This window comes from Aptenodytes forsteri, unplaced genomic scaffold, assembly GCF_000699145.1.
Source record: "Aptenodytes forsteri isolate BGI_AS27 unplaced genomic scaffold, ASM69914v1 Scaffold160, whole genome shotgun sequence".
Taxonomy (NCBI): Eukaryota; Metazoa; Chordata; class Aves; order Sphenisciformes; family Spheniscidae; genus Aptenodytes; species Aptenodytes forsteri.
The window spans coordinates 205,697-219,899 of NW_008794882.1; the positions used below are offsets into that span (position 1 = coordinate 205,697).

At 46.6% G+C, this 14,203-nt stretch overlaps 1 protein-coding gene across 5 annotated transcripts in view; it reads right to left on the reverse strand.

Moving 5' to 3' along the window:
- SCRIB (scribbled planar cell polarity protein) overlaps positions 1 to 14,203 on the reverse strand; it is a 98,633-nt gene that overhangs the window by 74,994 nt on the left and 9,436 nt on the right. For all 5 annotated transcript variants that reach the window (XM_019470860.1, XM_019470859.1, XM_019470857.1 and 2 more), the window contains exons 8-15: positions 13,502 to 13,620; positions 12,650 to 12,849; positions 11,653 to 11,819; positions 10,440 to 10,564; positions 9,108 to 9,233; positions 8,319 to 8,546; positions 7,131 to 7,448; positions 4,901 to 4,963 (exon numbers count right to left, since the gene is read on the reverse strand). In XM_019470860.1, coding sequence (XP_019326405.1) covers positions 4,901 to 4,963; positions 7,131 to 7,448; positions 8,319 to 8,546; positions 9,108 to 9,233; positions 10,440 to 10,564; positions 11,653 to 11,819; positions 12,650 to 12,849; positions 13,502 to 13,620 — 1,346 coding nt within the window. The remainder of the gene's footprint in view (positions 1 to 4,900; positions 4,964 to 7,130; positions 7,449 to 8,318; positions 8,547 to 9,107; positions 9,234 to 10,439; positions 10,565 to 11,652; positions 11,820 to 12,649; positions 12,850 to 13,501; positions 13,621 to 14,203) is intronic.

A 14,203-nucleotide genomic window follows, 5' to 3' on the forward strand; every position in this document is an offset into this window, starting at 1 on the left:
TGAATTCAAGTAAAACAGGTGAATGAAAAGGCAGTGAGAAAGACTGGGAATGGAAATCTATCTTACGAGAGAACACTAGAAGAATTTGGTTTCTTTAATCTAGCCAAATGAAGGCTAGGAGTTGTGACTGATGTCCATACAAATATACCAAGGACAAGCAGACAAAGGGTCAGACAGCAGGGAAGAGATTTTTCAAGATAAAATATAATGAAAACAATGAATTAACAAATGCAAGTTCAGCTTGAAAGTAAATTTTCTAATCATTCAAGAAGTAGAAATATGGAGAAGTTTTTGGTCTCTCCCAGTAGGAGAAACCTGAGTGTGTGCACACTTGTCAAGTAACAGGAGGAAACAATCTATATTTAATAAGAATTTTGACTGACTTACGAAATAGAGTATAGTATCTGGTTGCTAGTGGTGGTAGGAGACTTGACTTCAGGATTTATTCCAAATAATCCATGTTATCTTCGTCGTAAATTTAGCTTGTTGCTCCTGAACTGAGCATAGTGCTTTTTTAGCTAAAGCATACCTTCCAGAAACGGCAACCTATCCCAGTCTTGCCTCGTTTCAGTTCCCAGATCCAAGCTGGTGATTGTCTTCCACCACAAAGTCTCAAAACTATTCTAGGAGTTATCTTTCTCCTCTATTGACACAGTCAGAAAATACTATTGAGCTTGCAAATAGGGACCAGTTTTTAAAGGCATGCAAATGCTTAAGCCCCATTAATTTCTACAGGAGTTATTTTAATGCCTAATTTTTTTGTATAATCCTCGTCCTAAGCAGCCAGACCCATATCTGCTATATACACTGTGTTTTCCTATTTCAAAAGCGAAAATCAGATTCACAGTGGAGTGTTTTGTTTAAACACGGTATCTTCTCTCTCTCTCTGTTAAAAACATTCCTCTATTGCTTTCTGTTCTTTCTATTTGAGAAAGCAAACCAGATGATTGCGCCACACTTAGAGCAGGAAAAGGAAACTCTACAGATAGTTCTGCATTTGTGTGAGAAATCATTCCACAGTTTGCTACTTGGTCCTTAAGAAAGCTCCAGATCAGCTACAATTTGCAGTTGACACAGAGTGATATATTATGATGAATAAGCAGCAATCACACAAGTAATTGCTGCTTCTTTGTAGGTGAATCATATTCAAACTGTTCCTTAATAGACCTGAATGCGAAGTTGTGCATCTGCAAGAAGAGATTACAATCCCTACCTCCAAACTGTTGGAGGGTCGCAGCATAAGAAAGAATACTAAGGGCCCTTCAACCCAGCAGGAAAAGGTCATAAAAACATTCCTATGGCAATAAATTAAAAGCCAGACAAATTCAAACAGAAAATATGGCATATTTTTCCTTGCTCAATGGGAACTTCAGTCATTTAAAAAATTAAATGAGAGAAAGCAGAGTGTTGTATCTTTTCATAACTTTGAGAGGACGCTGCTCTGTCAGAAAGTATGTTCTAGTCAAGCCAGATGACCAAATACAGGCGACATGATCTTTCTTGCACTATACAAGAGAGGTTTATTAATCTTTTCAGGGTTTAAAATTTACAGGTCACATTGCGGGAAAATCAAATTTGCTACCTAAGAATTCTAAGCCTGACAATGTCCTGTTGAGTATGCGGTCTCACCCAGTAAACAATAAAAACAGACCAAGGTGCAGAGGTCCAAGTGTAAAGGCAGCATTGCAGCAGCATCAGTGAGATGAACAGGACTGCTCATGATGGCAGGGCACCCGAATGCTATGCACTAAGTGGGCCAACCTTTACAAAGTTGAACCTCCTTAACACTGGATGCTTCAGGACCAAGCTGTGCTGTCATGGTCTGCCTCTGGCAAACAGTAATTGTGGTGCCAAGCATGAGGCCTGCATTCAAACACAAACGGTAGTATTTCTGAGCAATTTCCACAGGACAAGACTCCTTTAAGGAGAAGACTTGACTCGCTTCTGACTCCAGAGCGACAGGATATGACATCTGAGCAGAAGCAGCTGACAGGATCTTTTCCATCCTCCAGCAAGGAAGTCAAGGTGCTTTGAACATCTATCAGCCTAGCTTTTTCCTACGGAGGGAAATTAGCTGCACATCCTTTCTAGATAGCCTTGTGCAGCTGGGAGAAAGCATCATGGGAGAAGCAAAAACCTACAAAGCTCCTCAGTCAGCACAAGTTTTGCCAGTGCAGAGCCCTTCATGATTCCTATATTTTCAGGTGCTCTGCAGAAGATGGGTTAAGCCTGGGCAAACACAGAAGGATGACATCAGCCATTATTGCAGGCAAAGAAGCATCAGTCACTTAAACAGAATCTGGGACCCTCCTTCCACTATTATCTTCAATCTGGACAGCAGCTCTTTCTGGACTATTTCTTAAAAAAATATCTGAAAACAGACTTCAGGCGCAACCTCGTGCCTTCAAATAGCAGCTCAATACACTTCTTTTCTCCTCCAAAAGCCTCCCTACAACCCAGATACAGCCATTTCTGCAGTGCAGATGGAGACTGAGACAAAACATTAGAAACAATCTCAGCAGGGGAATCCAGATATCCACCATCAGATATCATGTGCTTTAACAAAATTATTTCTTTCACTGCAGTAGAGTCCCATTGGCACTAACAGCTAAAGGAGCTCTGGAAGTACCAGCTGCATACATAGCACCAGGCTCCTTACACCCTGATGCTGGGGTGCTGACAGAAGTCAGGCAGATGTCTCCAGCTCTACTCTGGCAAGGTTAGTCTTCAGCTCAGGATTATGGTTTAGGCTTAAAGAACACACAATCAGTAGTTTCTTCTCTCTAAGAGCTGTGTAAAATTATACAAGGAATGTGATAGCAGCATTATGAACTTAAACTGTGCTGCTCAAGGGTCACCAGGCTCTCCACTTTGCAATGGTCTTGCTCAGTTTCATCAGCCCATTGGTATAGCTATAACAGGCTCTTCTCAAGGACATGAAATCATCCCTGGAAACAGCAGGTAGATGCTATTTCTGGGATCGGTCAATTTCCAAGCTAATTCTCTACTCAGATGCTAAGTAGTCTTTAAGGCCCTGAATATTTCTCCTGTTGTCCTCCACCTATTCACCAAGAGGCACATGTTTTTCACAGCCGATGTGCTAGGAAAGATGGCATGAATGAGGTGTCCCAACAGCACAGTGCCCGAGTTCAGCTCTCACAGCACTCTCAGCCTGAGTCACAGTTTGCTTTCACTGATGTTTCTGGAGACTGAATCTTCCACATGAGCTGCAGTCCTGGTAGGTGCCCAGCATGATTCCACTAAAATGACAGAGTATCACTGACTGGAGAGGTCAGCAACTATCCACTGAGCTATGCACTCCCCCAGAGCTGTAGGACAATCAGCTGCTTCCCAACGCTGGTCTGCTCTGGGGCGACTTCAGCTACCACCACCCATCTGGTGAATCTCTAGTATGCTTGTCCTTGGGAGCTGCACTACCATGTTGCTCTTTACAGTGAGGGAACAGATCTGCACAAAGGAGACTGCACTGCAAGGACACCAGAGCAAACCTGGGGCCTCTAACTAGCTACCCTCTCCAGCCACCACAGAGAAGTTCTAGGCACTTCCATCAGATGCAGATGGAGCACCGGCAGGAGCCAAGGAAGTGGCATTGTTTCCTGATACAAGACTGAGGTTTCCTGGGCCACTGCACCTTGAGGAGCAAGAAAACTCTGCAAATGGAACATGATGCCTAACAGCTAGAAAGAAGGAGCAAGAGCAGAGATTTCCCGAACGAGGGATCAGGAAGCACCTGGCTATACTCAGTTTTGCCTCTGAGTAACAGAAGAGCTACGCAAAAGAGAAACACAAGAAATATCAATACATTTTTCAGTGATCTAGAGATAAGATGCACAAATCTTCAGGACACACTAACAGTGGAGCACATCTGAGCCAGCTCATGTTTCACCTGAGGTGGAAAGGATTTGTCATCTCCCTCCCAGAAAGTCTTACTCCAAAACCAAGAAAGAAAAGCCTCCATTTTACACCTGAGGGAGTAGCAAAGAGCCAAGTTCAGAGAGACAACCAGGCCAGCACTCTCATGTAATACATGGGTCTGGTACCATTGTAGTGTCCTAAGGGAAGAAACCTTCATGCAAGCCGCTAGTACTGACGACAGTTTCTGCCTCTTGCCAGTGGCAGTAGCACTCTGCTTCCAACAGTTCCTTGGAAACACTGCCTGCAGAAAGCCCACTGACCCAAAGGATCAGGCAAGCCTACTAAAAACTTGGAAACAAATTCAGGAAGTTAATCATAGTCAGAGGATGAGCTAAGGCAGCAAGACACAGGACTTTGGCACAGAACACCATACATGTGCCAGGGGCTTTATGGACCCTCTAGTGCCACCTGCCCCTTTCTGACATCATAAAGTGCTGCATATGAAGACTTGAGGGGATTCTATAGGGGGGGCTGCATGAGATGCATGAATCATTAGCTCCAGTCCACCTTTCTCATGGAGTGGCAGTGTCCTGAGTTAGATCCTCCTCCCTCTCCCAAAGGGTCATACACAGCACTCAGCAGATTCCTGAGGCCTCTACTCCTTCAGGGTTACCCAGAAGCACTCCCAGAAGTATGCATTTATTTTCTTCCACCTTTTCTTTCTCCTCAGTGCACAGCAAATAGGAACTGAACTTTCCACCTCAGCCCACTTTGGTTTTTTTACATTTCTTCCATCTCACTCCTGATCTGCAGCAGCCATTCTCACCTCAGGTATGGAAAAGTAGGGAAAGGAGGTGAAAGCAGGGGAGGAAACAATCATTGTGTGTTTGTGATCAGTCAGGTCCAGAAGCCACTTGACCCAGAGAGCTCAGAGTTTCCCCTACAACAATGGATGAGCCTGGGAAGCAAATCAAGCAGACTGAATGATTTCTGGCAGAGAGAGAACAGTAGGAGTGGTACAGACCTCTTCCTCCTCAATGCGAGCAGGTTCAATCAGCAGATTATTGGCTTGATCAAACGACACCCCCTGTTAGGACAGGAACCAGCAAAGAGGCATGCGGATTAGTGGAGCATAAACCAAACCCGCCACCACTACCACCACCACCCAACACACAAATGCACACCACTCTGATAGGTCTGGCCACACAGCACCAGAGCAGACCCCACTCACACCACTCCTGATTACCACCTACCAGCGAGTACCAGCGACAGGGCTGCTCCTGGGGCTCACAACATGCAGAGTGTCAGCGCTCTTTGACCCAGCTAACTGGAAGCTGCATCTTTAAGGCCATATTTTGTCTGTGTTGGCACTCTGAGGCCGTGACCAGCAAGCTCACAAGCTGAACACTATTAGCTGATTTTACCCCCTCCGTACCAAGTCATTCAGTGAAGAAGGAACAATTAAACAACACAGGAGAAAAGCACAAAGGGACCTCTGGTGCCACCCAGCTGCTACACAGGAATGAAGCGATCCCAAATCAAACTGCATTGGTCCCTCCTGCACAGGGAAGAGCCTCCAGTGGAACAGTGCATCCTGCCAGACACCCAGGGATCCTGCTCCCAAATGCAGGAAACCTTAGAATTTCTCTTGAAAACCAACTGTCTTTGCAAAAAACCCTCTGGTTTAAGGACTCCTGCACACCCTGTTCTACTTCCTTCTTCAATGCATGTATGCGGCACCTCTTACCTGAAACTCCACTGCACAGCAACACTGCTCCCCACATTCCCACTTCTGGAAGACAGCTCAGGAGGCAAGCTAATAAATCTGCCTTCATGGAGCAGGCAGCCAACCCAGCCCCACAAAAAGGAAAACTGTGATTTCCAGGCAGAAGGCTTAGCCGATAACAAAGATAACTTTCTGATAGATACACCAAAGCTGTGGTCTCAATGCCTATGTAGACTTCACAGGTTTTGCCAATGGGTCAGTGCATCCTCAGCTTTGAGTCCCTGACTAAAATAAGCTTTTTGGGTGAGGGCTTTTCCCAAGTATGGCAGGTCTTGGATGAAGGGGACTCAGGATGGCTTCACACATTCTTACAAGCAGCAGCAACTCCTTTTCATTCTGAAGAACTTCACAAACAGTAAGGAAATTACATGCCTCATCCCTAGGGAGAAAGGGACAAGCTGTATCAGCTCAGATACAGCAAGGCAAGCATCCACTGAGAGAAAGGCTCCAAAGCAAACTTGAGTGCAAGAACCCATCCCTGAGCAATCTGAACTCCAGTGTGGGGTGGAAATGATCCCAACAGTCTGGAGTGTGTGTGGTAACAGCAAGAACAGATTTTACTCCAGCATCTTCCACCAGCTCAGAGACCCACATCTCACGCATGAGATTTGTTGGTGTCAGACTATGATGGAAATTCAGCCACATCCTAATACCTGCCTGTCAAATACACCTCACAAAATCATCACACCAACTTCAGTTAGAACTGGTCTAACCTCATGCAGCGTCCCTCATCAGCATATTTCTATTCCACTGTGAGGATCTTCCTCAAGCAAGAATCTCTGTGTCCCCCTAACCAAACATGGTGATTCAGCTGAGTATAGCCAAGGACCTCCTATCTCATCAGCCCCCAGCATAAACAGAAAGGCCCATCGCAGCCCCATGGCCCATGGTAATGGCAAAACTCCAGAGCACAAGTTCCGCTAAATCCCAGTGCACACTTCATCAGACTGTACCTGTGCTGGGGCAAGCACAGGGTGGAACCAACGGGAAGGGCATGCTCCTGTCTGCTCTCACTACCCACTCCTCTCCAGGAAGCACTGTGGCAGACAGACAAGTGTAAGCAGCCTGAACACAAGCCTAGATCCATCCAGGGATAAAGCTTATCCTGTTGCAAATGAGGTGCAACAAGAAGAAAGTGAGGAGGCGACTGAAAGGAAGAACCTGTCAGTGATGGGACAAAAGACCTGTTCTTGCAGCACAGAACACAACATCACACATAATGGGGAGGGTGCAAGAATCTGGATACAGCGCAAGGAGTCAGACATAAGCAACATGGCACAGCTCTTGGACAATCATATGAGCCCCAGAATGAACTTCAGCTCTCCCACCCTCAGCATGTCTCTCCTGAAGTGCTGGAGCCTCTTCCCAACATTTTCATTGGTACCACATCAACCTGGTTGGTAGTTCAAAGTAGCAGAAGGGAGGTCTGGCACCCCTCTGACCTTCCCCCCTCCCCACAAGACCTTACCTTCACTGATGGCTGAGCAGATAATGCTCCATTCTTTCTGTCATCCTCATCCCACGCTTCCTCCTGATCCTCAGGCTCTGTGTTGTTATTGCAGCCTCCTAACTCCTCTTCCTCTTTGGGGACTCCATCACTGTTCAGCCCCTGCAGGAGTGCCACCACTGCCTCTGGCTTGGGCAGTTTAGTTATCTTAAAGTGTTTCTTATAATGGGGTGTGTCCTTGCGGATAAGCCTCTGTTTTTCCACTGGGAATGGTCGCTCTTCATCTTCATCTTCATCCTCGCTCCGTATTAGTGTGTCCTCAGCAAAGTGTACAGTGGGCTACAATGGCAAAGCCCCAGAAAGGTTGTGAACCTCAGGTAACAGCCATATCTGGAGGCAGTGCAGAAACCTGCTGTCCCCCCACTACCAACACAGGCAAAGCCAGTGTTGCTGCTTTTGTGCTAAAGAAGATGCAGGAATATATGTTAAAATTTCACCATACTTGCCTTTTTCCATATCAACTGCTTCACCCAGAACCATCTTCTGTCAGCTTCCAGAGATTAGGGCACTCAAACCTGTAACCCTGATTTTCCCATAGTCCTTGTCTGGCACCCACTGTCCTTCCTAGTTTCCCATGGACCCAGCTCCCACAGGCTGCCTGAATCTCTACTTTCTCTCGGCTTCCATGGCCTGTATTTGCCTCCAGTGATGCCCAAATCACACTCTGTACATCCATTTACCATTTTCTCTGAAACTTTCAAGTCCTTCCACTTTTTATCATGACCCTGCTGCAGTTCCTAGGCTCCTATGCTGTCCCCCCACTACCAACACAGGCAAAGCCAGTGTTGCTGCTTTTGTGCTAAAGAAGATGCAGGAATATATGTTAAAATTTCACCATACTTGCCTTTTTCCATATCAACTGCTTCACCCAGAACCATCTTCTGTCAGCTCCAGAGATTGAGGGCACTCAAACCTGTAACCCTGATTTTCCCATAGTCCTTGTCTGGCACCCACACTGTCCTTCCTAGTTTCCCATGGACCCAGCTCCCACAGGCTGCCTGAATCTCTACTTTCACTCGGCTTCCATGGCCTGTATTTGCCTCCAGTGATGCCCAAATCACACTCTGTACATCCATTTACCATTTTCTCTGAAACTTTCAAGTCCTTCCACTTTTTATCATGACCCTGCTGCAGTTCCTAGGCTCCTACCTCATTGTATTCCACTTCCACATCCTCCTCCTCTTGGTCAACACCTTCCTTATGCTCCTCTTCAGCTCTGGGCTTTGCCTCCTTCTCCAGCTCCTGCATCTCGGGCACTTTCCCATTTGGCCAGCTCCTCTCTCCCTCCTCCTCCTCTCCCCTAAAGTCAGCAGAGCCAGTGCTGTTGGAAAGGTGGGAGTCCTCACTGCGATTTGACGTGGCGCTCAGCCTCTTCTCCTGAGAAGATGATTGTAAAAGACAAGATGGAAACCAAAGCAGCAGATGGAGCAACATAGTGTGACTGGTGCAAGGTGGGGTATGACCCAGTACCAACAGAACCAGCTTTTTCTTCAGGCTGCCCGCTGCTTTCCCTGCCAAGCCTGCTGCATCTCAGCTAGGTCCACCCCTGTTCCACCATCTGTGTAGGCATTTATTCTTAGTATCACACCTGGGCAGCAAGATGCCTCCTCCAAGCACTCCGTTCCCATCACTCTTTACTGGGAATATCAGAGCCTTCTCTTCCTCTCCCTATGTTATAACAAAAGTGGTACCAATGTACACAATTCCCCTTACCCCATTCTCTGTCTCCTGGTTGCATCTCTTGCTCTATCTGAGTGGCCCCAGCTGACACCACAAGGCAGATTCCAGTCTTTGGAATCCAGGCAATCCATGCTCAGTCCCTTCCAATCTTTCCCAAAAGTAAGTTCTTTCTACCCAGCTTACATAAACTGCCTCCCCATTCCCGAAGTCTGCTCCATGTTCTCTATGGTTATCCATTTCTTAGTGAACAGCACTCACTTCTGAGTTAGGAGAATTCAGGTCCGTGTCAGGCTTTGCAGCATATACCTCATTGCGCCGAACTTCAATCACTTTCTTCATAACCTTCAGTTCACTGGGATGAGGGGTTGCTCTGCGCTGTAAGCCCTACCAAAGAAAAACACTCAGAACAGGAGATTCAACAGTCAGAGCAGCATGTGCCATGCCTCAAGACTGAACCACTCCAAGTAACATGTTTTATCAGAGTGCTAGAGCCCCAGCTGGACATGACCTAAATGTCATATTGCAGGATCTGATCTGGGCCTCTCCACTACGATAGCCTGCAGCTGTGAAGAGGAAAGAAATGGAGGCAGATAACACTTTTCAGAGCTCGCTCTCAGACATTATCCTGCTCTCCACCTGATAGAGGGATTGGGAGGAATTATAGAGACAGGAAGTTTTAAATTGTGCTTCATGGTTAATAAATGTGAAACTGTCAACACAGAAACCCCTAAAGAAACACACAGGTGGAATATCTTCTTAATGCCTCTGGTGTTTTGTAACATGTCTGACAAGCCCGTATGCTACCAGAATTTGTGATGCTTAGCTAGTTCCATCCCAGCTAAGAGTCAAGAAACACAGTATTCTAAAATTAGTAACAATGTTAAAAACAATCAAAAAACCCCAACAAAACCTCCAAACACCAGCAGCATATACATGCTGCAAGAACAGATGCAAATACAATTTATTAGAAGGATTCAGATCTCAAGAGACTCTCTCTCCACAAGATAAAAAGGGAAAAAAAATCCTGCAGGAGATTTAAACCAGAGTACTTGCTGAAAACTGAGACTTTTAACCTGCCCTTTGCATCTGCAATTAAAGCAGAATGATCTTCCATAGTTTTTGAGGCTGGCTGTCTACAGTGTTTAGCTACTTTAGTAACAGGATACTCCACAGCATGGGCTTGCATCTGGCTCCATGCTTGGAGGGGTGAGATTGCCTGGCTCAAGTTTGGCTGTGCAGCTCTTTCCCATGAGGGGTCAACTAAAATCCAGTCCTGACAGTGCTCTGACTATTACGACCTCCAGACTACCCAAATGCTGCATGGGCAGGTCAGCAGTCACAGCTCAACTCCCATGGGACAGCCATCAAAATGTAAATCTGCACAAAGGCTCTCAGGGAATTCTTTTATACCTGCTTGTCTCCTCAGGGCACCAAATGCCCTTCGGACTGCAAAAACATGGTACATGTCTGCAGCAGTATTACAGGGTGAAACATGAACACCATAATGGCTCCCCATCTTAGGAAAAAAGTTTAGCTTGTGCCTATGTTTCCATAGGGAGCTAACAAGCCTTCAGAAACTCTTCTTCTTACCCGTCTCTCAGCTCCAGACTCCTCTTCATCATCTACTTTGGGTTCATCCAGGAACTGAATCACACTGACTCTGTTTAAATTGGTGTCCGTCCAGCTCTCATCCACACTGTTCTGCAAAAGATTCTCTGGGGAGAAAGATAACACAGTGGGAGCTACTGAACAAGCAGGGTTGTAGGCTTGGATGAAAGACAGTTCTCAACGCATTAGGGCACTTCCGTTGTATCTGTCCATGGCATCAAACCACAGAGGTCTTGAGGACAAAGGATGTAGCCTCCAGATCTTGTCACCTCTTGTACATCCCCCACCAGATCTACAGCAGCCTCTACAAAAGGACCTGAATGGTTCAGCTCTAGCACTCCTTACCCAAGAACTAAGGAAAAAGGTAGGATTAAGGCACGAATCAGAAGTATTGACACAAGAATATCATGACAGAAGCAAACCTTACAGACAATGAACTACTTGGTCAATAGATCAAAGCAGAAGACTTGAAGACTAGGCTGCAGCTTCTTTACCACCTAGCAGAGAAGCAATTTCTCAGTTTTAACAATCTCTGCCTTGGAAAGTTGCCACCAGCCATTCAGGAGCCTAGGTCTGCTACAGGTATCACAGTAGAATCATAGAATCATTAAGGTTGGAAGAGACCTCTAAGATCATCAAGTCCAACTGTCAACCCAACCCCACCATGCCCACTAAACCATGTCCCTAAGCGCCTCATCTACACGTCTTTTAAATACCTCCAGGGATGGGGACTCAACCACTTCCCTGGGCAGCCTGTTCCAATGTTTAACCACTCTTTCAGTAAAGAAATTTTTCTTCACATCCAATCTAAACCTCCCCTGGCGCAACTTGAGGCCATTTCCTCTCATCCTATCGCCTGTTACTTGGGAGAAGAGACCAACACCCACCTCGCTACAACCTCCTTTCAGGTAGTTGTAGAGAGCGATGAGGTCTCCCCTGAGCCTCCTCTTCTCCAGGCTAAACAACCCCAGTTCCCTCAGCCGCTCCTCATCAGACTTGTTCTCCAGACCCCTCACCAGCCTCGTTGCCCTTCTCTGGACACGCTCTAACACCTCAATGTCCTTCTTGTAGTAAGGGGCCCAACTGTAACGAAGAACAGTCCAACCAAGCAGAGAGGAAGGTTCAAGGCCTCTCCCCTACAGCACTCTCCAAAGTACACAGCGCTGCAGACAGCGTTCATAATGCAGTCTCTTACCTAGGCTAGGAGAGGGCTGCTGGGGAAGCAGGTAACAAGTGAGAACTTTTTCTCCTGTCTTCTCATCATCCTCTGTTTGGAATTTCAGCATGGGCTGGGACTGATTTTCTGCCAGCCACAGGGCTTTCAGGTTAAGATTTGTCAAAGCAAATGGCAAGTTCTGCAGTCTGCAAAAGAAAAGAAGAGCTGCTGGTTAAACTTAGTTGGTAATGAAGGAACTTCAACTCAGCTCGACTGCCTCACCTCCAGCTCTCACCTCTGAAGAAGGACAGAGTCAAGCCACTGCAGCATCCCTCACTCTTATACACACTGAAGCAGCTGGCTTGTGCTGCATATGGCTCTGCCACAACCACAGACTGGACTCCAGTAACCCACCCTCCTCAGTTTTTAGCAGAGGACAACTCCCATCAACAATGTGAAAATGGTGAACTTTGAAGAGGGGTTTGAAGACAGAAAAATTATGCTTTCACGAACCAGTATACAGACAGTGTTCCAAACTGAAGCTCTGGTCAGCTTCCAACTGCTACAAAAAATACCAGCCTCAACTAACGGAACTACAGCTAAAATCTGCAGTCTCTTTCAGAACAGATCACAGATATTTGCACACTGTGGAGTTGTGCACATCATAAACAAGGCTTTGGCACCAATCACCTGAGGACTGATGACACACAACTACAAATTCTGCAGGAAGACAGCGGACCAAGGATTTCCCCTGATCTTTATTTCACACATGGCAAAATGCCCCCACACTTCTGCATTAGTTCTACCCTGTACTCAAGTAACACGGAGAAGGGCTTAACAGGCAAAGCTTGAGACACACACACCCCCTCTTTCCAGAGCCCTAAGCAGCCAGTCTGGGCTTCTCCAAACCGCGGATCCTGGGATCAGCACAGATCCAGTGTCTCCAAAACACACCATGGCCCAGACCATACTGCTCCTTCACAGCAGCCTCCTTAGGAATATGCTTACAAGCCTGTTTACCCTTCCTGCTGCTGACCTGTTTCCGGCCACATCCAGGACATGAAGCTCAGTGGTGTTGGCAAGCTCTGGTGGCAGGAGGGCCAGGCGATTGTCTCGCAAGGACAGCACATTCAGATTGGCACAGCCTCCAATCTCAGCTGGAAGGGATGTTAGCCGGTTCCGATCCACATTCAGGTTCGTCAGCTTGGCCAGCTTGCCGAGGGACTTTGGTAAGGCCTAGGAAGGAGATGATTCAGTAGTTGGAAAAGATAAGAGCAATAGAATAAAGGTATAAAGGCATAAAGCCCTCTTATCTGGGGGAAAAAAGCTGTCTTCTGTCCTAACAGACACATTTTTTATAAAGTTCTCACTATAACTTTGGGACAGATTTTCCCCCAGGTTCACAGACTGTTACATGCCAACTCTTCACCTCAGCACAGCACACTCAGAACACTACTGGTCAAGATCTTTCTCCTGTTCATCTGTCCATTCCCAATACTGGAGTTTTAACAATCAAATCATGAGCAGTTTGGAGCAGGGCCATTTTAAATTACACTACTCCATGGCCCCTCGCCACATGCAGCTTTTGATGTAGTGCTGCTCTCATCAGATTGGAAGGGCTTCAGGATTGGCTATCCTAAAGCCAGCATCCTACCTATCCTTGAGAATTTTTCAGAGAAAAAAAAACAGTGAGAAAAAGCAGCTTCCACCAGGATCTTCTCAAGAGCCTGTGAGCTAGGTGAAACTCCGTGCATCAAAGCAGCTGAAGGGAGAGCAGATGGAGCATGCCCAAGAATCCGGCTCAGAGGCCAAAAGATGGGAAAAGATCCCTGGCATGTGGCTAAACTGAACAGCGCAGGAGAGGCGGGATGGCTGCTGGTGTACTTACTGTCAGCATGTTCTCTGTCAAGATGAGTTCTGACAGATTTTCGCAGTCCCCAATTGACTCTGTCACCTCTGTCAGCCGATTCTGGTCCACCTTGAGGATGGAGAGCTGCTTCAGCTGACCTGGCCAGGGCAACAAGCTAGGTGTGAACTATGCCACAGAGATAATGACACTGTTCTATGTTCATCTGGCCGAAATGCCTCCCATCAGGGATTATGTAACCTAACAATACAGGCGCTACCTTTCTTCCCCACCAGGCTTGTTCACAGGTTTCACCCATGCATGATGCAGATCATAGAATCATAGAATCATAGAATAGTTTGGGTCGGAAGGGACCTCTAAAGGTCATCTAGTCCAACCCCCCTGCCGTGGGCAGGGACATCTTCAACTAGATCAGGTTGCTCAGAGCCCCGTCCAACCTGACCTGGAATGTTTCCAGGGATGGGGCATCCACCACCTCTCTGGGCAACCTGGTCCAGTGTTTCACCACCCTCAGCGTAAAAACTGTCTTCCTTATATCTAGTCTAAATCCACCCCCCTTTAGAATCATACAGAATCATAGAATCATTGAGGTTGGAAAAGACCTCTAAGATCATCGAGTCCAACCATCGACCCAACACCACCACCCACTAAACCATGTCCCTAAGTGCCTCATCTACTCATCTTTTAAATACCTCCAGGGATGGGGACTCAACCACTTCCCTG